General features: G+C 32.8%; 1 protein-coding gene across 1 annotated transcript in view; it reads right to left on the bottom strand.

Moving 5' to 3' along the window:
- LOC123658246 (transcription factor collier) overlaps window positions 1-15,439 on the bottom strand; it is a 76,728-nt gene that overhangs the window by 49,274 nt on the left and 12,015 nt on the right. Inside the window, exons 4-5 of the mRNA XM_045593686.1 lie at window positions 5,667-5,820; window positions 3,540-3,603 (exon numbers count right to left, since the gene is read on the bottom strand). Coding sequence (XP_045449642.1) covers window positions 3,540-3,603; window positions 5,667-5,820 — 218 coding nt within the window. The remainder of the gene's footprint in view (window positions 1-3,539; window positions 3,604-5,666; window positions 5,821-15,439) is intronic.

The raw sequence follows: 15,439 nt of genomic DNA, 5'->3' as shown, positions 1-15,439 counted from the left end.
CAATTAAACTTAAGTTAAATATATCTGTTTGGTTTATGCTTAAAATTTACTAGACGGATACACAAAACTGCATAAAGATAGATGTAGTTTCTAATTGTCACAGATAACATCTATTGGCCAGATACAGAGCAATTTAAAATTTATATTTTGTTATAAAAATCAAAGTTCACTATCATTTCTGTCTTCATCGAATTCTGGTCAGTACGGATTAGATCTGATCAAATTAAATTAAACTAAATGAAATTGTTAAATTTAATGCTTGACTCTCAAAATTTTGTTTTATATAACACATTAGCAATTTTCGACGTATTTCCTGGATGGAAAGTAATTATGACTAAGAGTTTTAGTGAACTTTCGTAGAACGTATCCATTCTTTATTCTCTTGAATAGCAGAAAACGCGAATTCAATGAAGATTTTTTTAATGCTCGACTTTGTTTAGAATAGTTTTTATAGAAATGGTTTTGTCTTCTTTCGAAACACTTCCAGGAATTGAGATGAAACGATGACACAATAGAAAGTGGGAACCAAAAGGGTGAGGTTGATTATTATAGTAAACAAACACTTAAATAGATTTACCCCATTCAGATTCTTTTTTAAAAGTCGAGGTGCTTACTCTACTATATTAATACTAGGCAAAAAATGAAAATGTTGTACTGCACTGAGTGTTCATCTCAAAAAGTATACGACATCAAAAAATATAGGTATCTAAAAATCTTAATGCTAAATTAAAAAGAAAAATTCTCACCTACAACAAGATTAAAAGTAATTTTAAAACATGATAAGTAGGGGTAAAGACGATACCACTTTTTACAACTGAGGACAATTAACCTGTAAAATTACACGAATCTCCTCTTTTTCTTAAAGAAAATTAAAACACGGCGAGGAAATTAAAAAGTATCACAAATTAATTTCGAATGAAATTTAATCTCTCCTTATATGGGGTGGGAATACGCAGGAAATTTTTGGCCAAAATTAAAATCACCCTTACGGGGGGCTTTGTAAGAAATTAAAACGATAATAAGATGAAAATTGCAATATTAATGGAGATAGTAACTGAAAATTGTCATTTTGGAAAGATTGGCTTTGATTGAAAAATTGTACGTTATGTGATATTTATAAACACAGTTTCAGTAATATTAAACTATTTAGCCATCAGGTATCATGCTATTGTCTTTACCCTACCGTCTAAAAGCTCGAGACAATGATCATTCATAGTCTAAGAGCATGTCTATTCGGTGCCAATTTTCCATTATCTCGGTTACGGCCAAGACGGCAAATATTTACAATGCATCCATCGTATGCATTGTCTCCATACTGAATACTATGTTGACTTAGATCTATTATCGCCTTTATTGCAATAACGTAAGACTCAATTTTAAATGCTCTGACAAAACATAACATAGCTTCCGAAACACTGGAATATTTTGGGTAAATATTTCCTATTAAATAAAGCTTCTTATAATATATGATTATTAGTTCTAAGATTACAATCTCTAATAACTACTAACATATTGATTTTAATATGTAAACAAAATATTTTGTGTAGTGCGTACATTGCGACCGTGAGCATTGCACGGAAAACAGAGCCGAACCATCGAGAACCCAAAATGTCCAATAACAATGAAAATTTAGGTATATCACATTTCGACGGGTGCAAAGTAAAAAAAGTTAACTACAATTTTGAGATTTTTTTATTGCAGTAACTAACTAAAAACTTTATATTTTACAACATGGCAAAATAAAAAATACAAATATCACCTCATTTCTTGTACTTTTGTCAAGTAAAAGAAGACAACTACTGCTGTTTTGTAAAATTACACGGTGTTCAACTACCACCTGGCCGCTTTTACGCAGTCCGCACGGGGGGCGCACGTTCATTCCTATTGTGTCATCAGTCAGATGTCATGTGCTTCGCCGGCCGGCAACAATGTTTGTTTGTTTTAGTTTTTTACGTATTAAGGTTTGTGTGAAAGTGTTATCATAAAAATAAACCATTTGAATAGATCACAATAGACATGGAAAGACGTTTTTGGAAATTTTTGGAATTGGAAAAGTCATACTTATAAATATATGAAACATCTTTATTAAACCCAGATTTATTAATTTCTATGTAGAAACGACCAAGTGGTAGTTAACTCAGTTGTCATATTTTTAAGCACAATGTAGAGGCAGACAACTGCAATATCTCGTAAATTAAACATAATTAGATGAAATGAAATATACAATTGTTTGTCTTTCTAAAAAATATAGCAGTGATGAAAATTTCAACAAATTTGGTTTGAAATTGACAAAATGGGAGCACTTTTTCCTATTTTGCGCTCTCCTGAAAAGTTGCTGTTTTTAACCGACTTCCAAAAAAGGAGGAGGTTCTCAATTCGACTGTGTTTTTTTTTTTTTATGTATGTTACATCAGAACTTTTGACCGGGTAGACCGATTTCAACAAATTTTGTTTTAATCGAAAGGTGGTGTGTGCCAATTGGTCCCATTTAAATTTATTTGAGATCTAACAACTACTTTTCGACTTATATCTAATAATGCGTGTTTACTTGACGCTTTTTTCGTCGACCTACGTTGTATTATACCGCATAACTTTCTACTGGATGTACCGATTTTGATAATTCTTTTTTTGTTGGAAAGGGGATATCTCTAGTTTGGTACCATGATAAGGAAACCAGGATCTGATGATGGGATCCCAGAGAAATCGAGGGAAACTCTCGAAAATTCGCAATAACTTTTTACTGGGTGTACCTATTTTGATAATTTTTAATTTAATCGAAAGCTGATGTTTATCATGTGGTCACATATAAATTTAATCGAGATCCGATAACTACTTTTTGAGTAATCTTTGATAACGCGTAGTTGCTTGACTATTTTTTCGTCGATCTACGTTGTATTACTTGTCGATGTAATTGAAGTCGGTTTTTTTTTTTCGTTTGCGAGCAAACAATTATGTATATAACTCTTTTTACTTTGCACCCGTCGATTTGACACATAAATCATTCGATTTTTTCTTCATGTTACCAAAAATAATTAAGCAGCTGCAAAACAATTAAGCTTTTTGACTTATAAGTCCCTTTCATATTAATCTAAATGAAAGTTATTGTAAATTTACTGATAAAGTAATATACCGTAGTACAAATAGCTTTATCGTTGTTACATCTTATATATAAAATTCTCGTGTCACAATGTTAGTCACCATACTGCTCCGAAACGGCTGGACCAATTATTTGGAATTTTGTGTAGATATCGGGTAGGTCTGAGAATCGGCCAACATCTTATTTTCGTACCCTTAAGTTATAAGTCCCCCCCCCCACTCTATTAAGGGGGTTAATAACATATATGGCAGAACAACGTTTTTGGGGTCAGCTAGAATAGAACTTTCACGATGACTATGAACACTATTAATTAGACGGGACCTACCACGATTGTTGTTTTGAAGATTCCAATTTTTTGGAGACGTTTGTCTAATTAAGCGTATTAAATTAGCATAACATTTCAATGAATTTAACACTTTTGTACCGAAACAATAAAACTTACCGTTAGCATATAACAATTGTAGTCTATATTGAATGCCGTTATTTGTCTTTTGGCCTTCCGCTTCCTGAAACAAAAAAGAAAATAAGGGTTTTGTTAACTATTGACCATGCATATTAATTGGGACAATTGGGATCTTAAAATGACTACTAAATCGTCCCACTAACATACTTAATATACGTGGGATGCTACTGTAATTCTATAAGTTTATTTTAATGGAGGTAACGTGGTCACTGTGTGACAACCTCCTATTTTTTTAAAGAATAAAAAAAATTAAATTGTAGAGTTAGGTATATGAGAATAACACAGTTCCACTACCACCTTTTAACTTAAAAAGCCGACCGATGGTGGGATAACCATCCAAATGCTGACTTTGAAATACACAGGTCGAAGACGGGCAGCAGCGCCTTCGCTGCGACAAAGCCAGCCCTGCGGTCACCAACCTGCCTTCCCAGCGTGGTGACTATGGGCAAAACACATAAATTCACGCCATTTTTGGTGCGAACTTTTGGAGGCCTATGTCCAGCTGAAGTGATGATAGGCGTTTATTATTAACGATTAACTTATTAATAATGTATGATTACATATGTTGATATGTCACCTACACAGGTTTTTACCATTTCTTCTAAGAAATCTTCGTGTTAACTAAGAAGCTTAAGAAGCTTATTCTCTTATTGTAACCATTTTTTACTGCGATATTGTTGATTTTAATTTTTAATTCATAATTGTCACACATGTATTGTAAATCACGTCTCTTAGAATTATATTTGAAAGAAGACTTTAAGATAAGGCAAAATCATTCTACAAAAGAAGTCTTCATATAACATTTTTAAAATACTTACTAAATAAAGAAATTAAAATGAAGAAATCATACCTAATATTTATATAACTAGACTTTATGAAATAAAACAGTATTTTTTAGCATTAAAATAGTATAGGACATGATTACAGTGTTATTGTACACATAGACATGACTGTTTTTCCTTAATATTTTGACCGCGACGCTAAAAACGCTCGCTTGAATAATTAAACGGTAAACACAAGATGTGTGAACGCGACGCCGCAGTAACCTACAAACCGCGTGCTTTTATGTTTTATACGTATTCACGTGTATTTAAGGTAACATAAAAAACTATAAATGAGTTCACGCAATGACCTTTGGATTTCAAAAGTACTATAATATCAGTAATACTATTTTCCTAAAAAATATAGGTATAAATAGAATGAAATTTCAAAATGTTTGAACGATACTTTCGAACGACTGTACCGTTGAATATTTAAAATATTAAATATTTAAAGTAATTTTCGCTTAAAACGATAAAAGACTGACTAACAAATTACATCTAAAGCACTTAAGATATCCTTTTAGCAATGCAGCCCTAATACTAATTTTAAAAAAATCACTTAGATATCTATTTATAATCAGGAATCAGTACCAAATCAACATCTGAGACGCAACAAAACAACATCAATTTAACACGCCACCAACGCAGCTGAATTATGTAAATGTTCGATGCACAATGAACCAATGTCTGTACGATCCTGATTGATGGAGCGACTGCTGATTATCAGGCAAGGATTTCCTGATAAATGCATCATTAAAACGTAGCACAAAGAATTTATGGTGATATAATCCTTTCTAAGTTTACTTCGAAATTTGAGTTTTTGATTTAAACGACTAAAGTTACAAATAGCCTTTATTTTATTGTATTAATTTTTATGTTATGTGGATTTTTTATTCAATAAATTAATGGGAATTAATTGTGTAAAGGTACGTTTCACTTAGATGTATAAATATCATTTAATTTATTTTGTTAATAAATAATAATACATTATATTCCCTCTTACAAAAAGAGGTTTGCTTATTTTTATGATTAAAAAAAGTAATATTCGACCTATTTTTCGAAAATAAAATTGGTATCTATATACTCTATAATAAAATTTGACAGCTCAACCATCAATTTAGCTGTACTTAATTCTTTTTTATTTAACAAGTAAAGTTCCTTTCCAATAATAAAATTTATATTTTTTTTATTCGCCTATTAAAATCAAAACATTAATCTAATTTTGCAACTGAAAAATAAGTTTATACAGTAACATACAATCCACGCAAAAACTTAAATTTCTTACCTGATCCTTCTCAATGAACCCTATAAACGCGGTGCGTTCGATCTCGACGGGTTGGCCGGCGCGGTCGTAGAGCGCTACGACGAAATGAAAGAAGTTGCTCTTGCGCAAGTTGCTGGGTGGCTGTTTCTCAAAGTGGGCGCGGCCTACACCCACACTGCTACATAACAAACAAAGACACTTGGATGAAGTATGCATACTTGCATTAAATTACTTTCAGATTCTTTTTTTCAATGTTTACATTAACGTACCTATATTTAAATACATACCTTTTTAATTTGTATAACTTGATACATTAAATAATGTTAATAATAATTTTTAAATTACGAACGTCATCATTATAATTTACATTTAAATAAACATATGTGCAAAAGTAAACGAAACATAGAAAAAAATGTATAAAAAACTAAATCTTTATATATGTTGCAGTCAAAACTCTTAACCAGTCAAAAGCACTATTGACTGGCAAAATTAGTCAGAAGTACTTTTGACCGTTTGCTTTAGTCAATAATACTTTTGACTAAAATAACAGTTAAAAGTACTTTTGACTAAATGATTACGTCAAAAGTGGTTTTGACTGGTTGTATCAAAACTCTTAAAAAGTTAAGGTGGTCGATAAAAATAACAACAAACGCACATATAAACTTTTATATTACTCATTATTAGTGGAGAACGTGCTGATATTAGAACAAAAATGAGTGACTAAGAAAAGAAAGAAGGCTTTTTGCAAAGAATTTTAGCGATGGAAGATATGAAAGATAGTCATTTCAATGTGATTTTTTTTTTTTTTATGTTATGTTACTAGGTCGGCAAACAAGCGTACGGCTCACCTGATGGTAAGCGATTACCGTAGCTTATAGACACCTGCAACACCAGAAGCATCGCAAGCGCGTTGCCGACCCAATCCCCAATCCCCCCAGGAGCTCTGGTCACCTTACTCACCAACAGGAACACAATATTGCTTGAAAACAGTATTATTTTGCTGTGATTTTCTGTAAGGTCGAGGTACTACCCCAGTCGGGCTGCTCCATATTTTGAGCAGGAAATTCCTGCTGTGCCCTACCTCAGTTCAAATGACAAAAGAAAAATTTAAAAAGTTTGCAATGGATGTGGAAGACGCGAAATTTAATGAAAATGAAACACCATTACAGTACAGTAGACTACAACGCTTTAACACATTAAAGTTTGTGGTATAAAAAAATTAGTTACAAACACAGAACCTGTCAAATATTTTTGCCGGCTGAGGAAATCTACGACATTATTGATGCTGCTCATATTTCTATAGGGCATGGTGGTCGCGATAGACTTAAGAATGAAACGGCAAAAAAGTACGCTAATGTTACAAAAGAAATGATTAATATATATTTATCAATGTGCGAAGTATGCCAAAGGAAGAAAAGCAAGAAAAGGATGGGTCAGGTTTAGAAACCGATCCTGCACACTGAAATGAACAGCCGCTGCCAAGTCGATCTGATTGACATGCAGTCGCAAGAAGATCGTGGGCATAAATTTATTATGGTTTATCAGGATCATTTGACTAAATTTATTCACATCTAACGAGTTAATAGTGCTTTTGACTGACGCTTTTTTGGAGTTAAAAATACTTTTGACGGAGAGCGTCAGTCAAAAGTATTTTTAACCGCGAATTTGCAGTCAAAAGTACTAATAACCAATAATTTTCAGTCAAAATCACTTTTCACCAACTTGTCCAGTCAAAAGTACTTTTGACTGATTTCGCTAGTCAATAGTACTTTTGACTGGTTAAGAGTTCTGACTGCAACATATACAACTGAGGTAGGGCACGGCAGGGAATTTCCAGCTCAAAATATGGAGCAGCCTGACTGGGGTAGTACTTCGTCCTTACACAAGATCATAACTAAATAATACTGTTTTCAAGCAGGTTTGTGTTCCTGCTGGTGAGTAAGGTGACCAGCACATCTGGGGGAATTAGAGATAGGGTCGGTAACGCCCTTACGATGAATCTGGTGTTGCAGACGTCTATAAGCTACGGTAATCGCTTACCATCAGGTAAGCCATATGTTTGTTTGCTTTATATATACTTATATAAAAAAATACATAAGAAGGTATGTAATACCGTTAGATTATATAATGTACAACACGTGTTTGTCATTTACGTAATACTAATGTTATAATAATAATAATAATATAATACTATTTTTGTCCACAACAACAATCAACACAATAACATATAACAATAAGCTATAATACCGCAATAGACACATACACAATAAGCTTAATACCTTAATATAGATTTTTAACTTATAGTGTAAGAAAAATTATTTGTTATAATATGTTATTTCTATTGCTAAAAATAAATAACAAAGAGAAAAAATAAAGGCAGATTTTTTGCACATCATTAATCTCTAAACTGAATTAACAGTAACTCAATGGTGATTTTTTTTCGTAAACCAGAAACGAACCTGTATTCTATTGAGTGACAACAGATAAACGGAGACCCAGACGGCCATAAATCTAAAATTCCGCTTGTGTTGTCTTTATTTATCCCTCTATTTGTCAATAGACGCAGACGTTTACCAACTGAATCACTAATAGTTTACCGTTACTACAAAATACGCTTGCAAAAAATATAATGATAAAACAATGAATAATAACCCTTTTATATATATTTTTTTTAATTTCACTCACAAGACATTTATTTTACCCTTTACAAATGAATGTTAAAGTGAAACGGATAGTCATAAAAATGTACCAGACTGTGTAGTATAATTTTTAAATCAAAGATTCTATTCTTTTAAAACTAGAACTTTCTAAAAAAAAATTAATGATTCGCAAATAAAGAGCAAGGATACCGTCTAAAGAGTTTTATTTCAAGGGGAATAGTATTGACAATTTACAATAAACAAAGAAATATTTATACTATTTTACAGTTAAAATAAATAATTAGTGCATCGATATTAGTAAGTGACGATAGATTAATATTACCACACACATCGATATCGACATATGGCCACCAAATTTGCTTGAGTCTACAGAAATAGAGTTAGTTGTGCTAATCATTTTGGAATTAAAACAAATAGAATCAGTTATTTTTCATTATTTTATTAAAAAATATTGTAATTATGATAATAATGATGTTATATTTTAACTTTAAATTTTTTATTGCAGCTCTATTTTATTCTTTTCCTATAAACGAAGTGTTTTTGTGCACATTCTTAGACATAACCCTCTCCAATTTCATTTTTACAAGGTTTTAAGTTAGAAAACTGCTGCATAAATATAAAAGATTAAGTAAAATAAATTAACATTTTTGTATATGTATTGTATAGAATTTAATATATATATTTATAAAAATCAATTGCTGTTTGTTTGTCTCGCTAAAACTCGAGAATGGCAGGACCGATTTAGTTAATTTTGATCATAAAATATTTGTGTAAGTTCAGGAAAGGTTTAAATGGTGATAAACACAAATAATAAGTGACGGAAAATAGTAAAAACGACGATTTCATTTTCCAATACGTAATGTTCTTAGCAGTGAACAATTTGTTGTATTTTGTCAAGAAAAATGTCACTTGGTTGTCAATGGTATTTGTAGGTGCATTCAGAAAGTCTTTTATCCATATTTTTCACAAATACACGTAGGTGATACGAATTTCACTGGGTCATCTAGTGTAAAATAAACGAAATAGTAGAGTTGTCGATAAAAATCAATAAAACTAGACGTGACTAGTGTCGCATTACTTGCCAGGACGGTATTACGCTATGGTCGCCCATTCATCTCTCCCGCTGCAGAATTTGCGTAAACAAATTGGTTTCGCGATTGCCATTTTATACTCTCGCGTCGCTCCATTGTTTTATTTATCGCTACCAGTTTCGGCAGCGCGCCCGCGATTAGGTTGTAGCGCTTTTTTTGCTTACAGATCACTGTAAATTTATCAATCTTTGAAGCTTGCGATTTTTTTTATACTATAAAATATATGTTTGAAAATAGAACATAATTTACGTAAAACATTTCGAGAGACTTCAATAAAGTCAGAATTGTTTGACTCTATTTTGGAGTGTTTCGTTCATTGGTACGTAAAATTGTATTATGTAACTGTATCCTACCTACAAAAGACTGTAGGAAGATCAATCTTTGATAATGCTTGATTTTTTTACGCTTTAAAATATTTTTTGGATGTTAAGTGGGTACTATTATTATTTATTATATTATTTACTTTCAGTTAATTGCATATGCCTACCTAAATAAGCTTATATTAAATTAAAAAATTAAAGAACTAATTTAATTGTTCTAATTGTTAAAAAAGTATAAGTAATTAGTGGTACGGTGCGCAAAGTATCCACCCAAAAATTTAGGTTCGACTATACAAATGAGGCTGTCATCGAGACGTCGGCTAGCGATCCGTCTACATTTGTCAAACCCATTGCTGATGACTGGGCAATTTACTTAATTATGTATAATACTTAACTTGATAAGGTCAAACGTAACAACCCTTGTCGTATTATAAGCATATTTTATATTTGACAGACATTATTTTAATATTTTGTATCATTTACGAAATGCGCTTTGTGTAAGAATTTAAATTATTACATGGAATATTTCAAATGTTTATTGTGTACTTTTATGCTAATTTTTTAAAACATCAAAATAGGTGTTTACTTTTAAATAAAAATGAAATGGTTTACACGAAAAACGCCAACTTTATCACTACTAACAACCTTTACACAAACCGTAACAAGACAAAATCATTCTTTATTTTATAAAACTAAAACAACATAAATACTTTTTAAAATCTCTATAACACTAAAATAATTATGTAACAATAAATTCTTTCCATATTTACTGAATGCACAAATTTAAACAAATACTGGTGTATTTACGGAGAGCGGTTAACTAAAACGCGACAGATGCGGGAGCTCTGCGCAAACAATGCTCACTAATTCGAGTATCAATACGTCATATTATACGGAACCAAATGCCGATTGCACAACTTCATTACTGGTATGGTAAACAGTTTTGTTAAGGGTTTGTCGAGTGTCTGTTGTACCTACTATTTTATTAATTCGTTTTTATGTTTTCGAGTCGAATGTTTGTTCATTTTTATACTAACATTTCAAAAATAAGTTTGTTTTATTTATTTTCCTTAGTAGATCATAACAATCAAATATAAAAATTCTTATAAAGTAAATACATAATACCATAATAATCGTAAACTTTCCTCTTCATACAACCACGTTATCTAGTTAACGTTACTATTTTCATATCATTCGCTATAATGATATATCGCTATTGAAATTTTAATTTATAGACCGTTCATTATCTACAGTCGCATGCGAAACTGTAAAACGCCCCGCGTACGCTCGCTCGCCATGATTTATAACGCCCTTTGCGTTTATGAACACACTTGCTATTGCTACGCGTTTCATTATCGCCCGTGCGAAATTCGCTCGCCCCTGATTGGACACCATATGCGGTAATAACGTTATTGTGTATCGGCAGGTTTGTATTATGATGTGATGCGACGTTTCTGCATATTAATACTCACATAATTAATGTTGAGTGCGTTTCAAATAAAAATGTGTCTGATTATTGGTATTAGGTATACAATAACGGATATGTTCCACAATATTAATTTTATTATAAATATATTGTACACGCAACATTTATGCGCATACAAAGGTGCCGGTACAAAATGCAATCAGGATTGAAACCGCCTTTTATAAACGCTTGTGTTAATGTGAAACAAATCTTTGTCGCACTGAAGATGCTGCTGTCCGTCTTCGGCCTGTGTCTTTCAGAGCCACCAGTTGGATGTAAAATGTGTATATTACTTATAAAATATTTATACGTAGCAATAGCACTGTTTACTATCACAGACATACTAACGAAGTTTAAATTTCGACAGAAAAAAGAAACTTTTACATTACAATTTTTTTTTATATCACTAGGTCGGCAAACAAGCGTACGGCTCACCTGATGGTAAGCGATTACCGTAGCTTATAGACGCCTGCAACACCAGAAGCATCGCAAGCGCGTTGCCGACCCAATCCCCAATTCCCCCAGGAGAAAAGCCTTAAGAGGAAAGGGTACCGAAGAGACTTTTCAAAAATAGGTATTTGAATAAAATGTTTCTGTCGCGCTGCATGCCGCTACCGCGCCCCGCGCCATCTCCGCCCCGTTTTTTCTATGTGTGACTGTCGTGTTGTTAGTGTGCGTGCGCCGGCTATTCAGCTATTAATTGTTGACGATATTTTAGTATTCGCATCTTTCGTTTGTGATTGACTACGAGTACATATAGCGCATAGTGCTATTTTTCTGAATTTGGCTTGTTTTATTGAATTCGTTCTGCATCGTATTGCTGTGACTCGGCTTACTATTATTGAATTTCGTAAACTACTTATTATTATGTTTTATTATTTTGACTTGGATACTCTTTGTGACTTGATACATGTCTATATTTTTGTGGGTAATTATCGAAATACTTAGGTACTTTATTTATGAATTAGGTATGTAATTACATGGTTGAGGTGTGTGTAAGAATGGGTAATGAAATACATACATGATTATAGTGTATACATGTAGTACATAGTATAAGTGTAAGTATAGTATATATATGTAATGTAGTACATACACAGTATAGAATGTTTGCCTTAGTACCTATATAATTTGTAATGTCTCATGTTTGTCGCAGTTATTTATACATAGGTATATGTTATATATATTAATTAACATATAATTGCGGCGATATAACAATGGTTAAAAATAATATTATAATTAAAAAAAAAAAACAAGAAAAGCCGCCTGCGTGAAGAACAACTATTAGAAAGTCAATTGAAAAAGCTGGAACAAGATAAAAATTCAATAATTACACAAAGATAGCTAAATAAATCACACCAATTTCAAACATTATGTACTGTACACTTACAAAAATCATGAAGGCGACTTTTTCAATTATTATTTTATTTATGTTTTTTTATTAAGATTGAATTTTTTTAAAAAGTGGTTGATTAACATGACATAACATAACAATACACTTTATTGAACACCAACAGAAAATAGGAAATAGAAAAATACGTATCAGATTGATTTTTAACCGACTTCCAAAAAAGGAGGAGGTTCTTAATTCGACTGTATTTTTCTTTTTTTTTTTGTATATATGTAACTTCAGAACTTTTGAGTGGGTGGACCGAGTTCGACTTGTACGCAAAGAAAAAAAAGCCGACTTCAATTACATCGACATGATGTAATACAACAAAGGTAGACGAAAATATAGTCAAGTAAATAAGCGTTATTAAAGATTACTCAAAAATTTGTTATCAGATCTCGATGAAATTTAAATATGACTACACGATAATTATCAGCTTTCGATTAAATTAAAAATCATCAAAATCGGTACACCTAGTAAAAAGTTATGCGGTATAATACAACGTAGGTCGACGAAAATAGTCAAGTAAAAACGTAATATTTATATTACTCGAAAAGTTGTTGCTAGATCTCAAATAAACTCAAGTGAGACCAAATGACACACACAACCTTTCGATTAAAAAAAAATTGTAGAAATCGGTCCACTCAGTCAAAAGTTCTTAATACATAAAAAATACAGTTAAATTGAGAGCTTCCTCCTTTTTTGGAAGTCGGTTAAAAATAGAAACCGAATTTACACGTCTATAGAATTCCTAAGTCGACAAGCTTGAACAGTGAAAGATTTAGTATAAACGAAAGAGGAGTGAGAGGGAAATTCAAGAAGTAAGCTTTCCTCAGAACGAAAACTGCGTTCATTGGAATCACTAAGAAATTTAAATCGTCGTTTTAGATAAGCACGTACAACAGGATTAAAAAGAATAGAGTAAAGTAAGTTGAGAATATACGTATTCCCGAAGTAGGGAATTGGGTGCCACTCAGGGCGTAACTACTGCCGTATCAGCCGTATCAATGATACGGGGCCCCCTATTTACAGGGCCCCTAAGGTGTGTAAGCAAAAATTAGTAAAATGTTATCCACAATGTCACTTAATCTTGTGCTTCCTGGAAAAAAGAATAAAAAAACTGTCATACATACCTATAGAGTTTTAACTTCAGAAATGACTGAAGTCTGAAAAGCAGTCCCCTTTTATCCGAGTCAAGCGTGCGCCCAATTGTTGATAACATTCTGTATCGTTTATTTCGGGATTCAGTTAATCATTATGAACAATGAATTAATCTTTTTTATATAAGAATGGGGCCCACAAGCAGACGAAGCCATCTGATTTATAACGGCTACCGTCGCCCATGGCCTTTAGAGAAAAGATGTAGACACTAGACGCTTTAAAACCCCCAAATTTTAGCAAGGTCATTCCACACTTTGAATGTACGCGGAAACATTGCGCACGAAGCTCGCACATTGGTTGCAAACCACTGGTGGATACAATTAGCACCACTAGACTTCTTGACATCGAAAGAATGCAGAACACGACAAACGACACTGCTCATAGTGCACATTACGCATCGCGTGTTAGCACCGTGGAATGCTCGGTGGTGCTTTTCCCTCATCGTCAAGAGTTGAATTCGACGCAAAAAGAGTGCAAAGAATTTCGCTTACTTTTTCGCATAATATGCCAGAGAGCCTTCAGGTTCGCGCAATGATGGAAGTGTAGACTAAAAAAAGTTACCTTCGACAGCTTTTGTAAGAAACAAAAGGCATGGGTTCCATTTGGAAAGCCCAATAGTCTCTCGCCAATTCTGCTGTGTTTGAACTTTGCCCTAGCGATTTACTACCTGTAAGACCTAGAGGCAGCGTTGAATCTCTTCTTCAGGTTATGCGCCTGTGAATCCCCCATATAGATGCGGAAGATTCATAGGAATTCACTAATAGTATTGGCCTCACAGGCTGAAGCGAACGATCCCCCGCATCTATTGCTGCAGGTCAAGGCTAATAACTCTCCAGCTTGGAACTACAAGCTCTTTAAATTAGCTTAAAATCCGAAATTCAAAACATTCATTCCATTAAAGAACTCATGGAATTATTACTGATAAAATTCAATAGCCTTGCATCCAATTTTCCGGAGGTATTAACTTGATGTTTTTCAAAACTAAAACTGATAAAAAATTACCTGAGGATTTCGATGGAACAGGAACAGCTACAGCAGACTACACTCACTATTGTCTATTCTAGAAGGAAGTTATAACTTATAATCAACAAATATTTATTTTAATTCAATGCAAGCATTTTTTGTGACAAATCTTTACCCATCATTTGCCTGCCCCCCCACTAATTTTGATACAGGGCCCCAAGGTTTCCGGGGTTCCAAGGAATGCTACGCTAGTGGGGCCACTTGAGTTTTTTACGCAATTCAGAAATATGATTCTATTTGCGAAGTCCAAATACGAATCGCATAGGTACATAGATTCGACCAAATTTAATAATCTGCTCCTCAGTAATGTCAAGATAACAGCTAAGCAATTTTTTACCGATGAAAAAAAAACAGAGGAGGTTCTAAAGTCGCTACGTACCTATATTTATTTATGTTTGACCATGCATAGCTTTTTACAGAGTATTCCGAAATTGATAAAAAAATATATTGGAAAGAGTAAACCCCGAAGTTGTTTTTCGCCTAGGAGGCGAGGAAGAAGCGCGGCTCGCAGCTTGCTTGGCATAGGCATGGGAAAGAGCAGTCCTAATTTTTTAAACTTTCTTATTGTATTTTTTATTAGTATTACGGTAATAATAATCATAATACACTTTTTTGAAATCCTTGTATTGAGCCCTTTCATTTGATACCAAAAACAAACAACACAGTTATTTACCATAATTATCATTG

Source organism: Melitaea cinxia, chromosome 12, assembly GCF_905220565.1.
Source record: "Melitaea cinxia chromosome 12, ilMelCinx1.1, whole genome shotgun sequence".
In the NCBI taxonomy this organism is placed as follows: domain Eukaryota; kingdom Metazoa; phylum Arthropoda; class Insecta; order Lepidoptera; family Nymphalidae; genus Melitaea; species Melitaea cinxia.
This window is presented reverse-complemented; position numbering and strand designations above follow the sequence as displayed.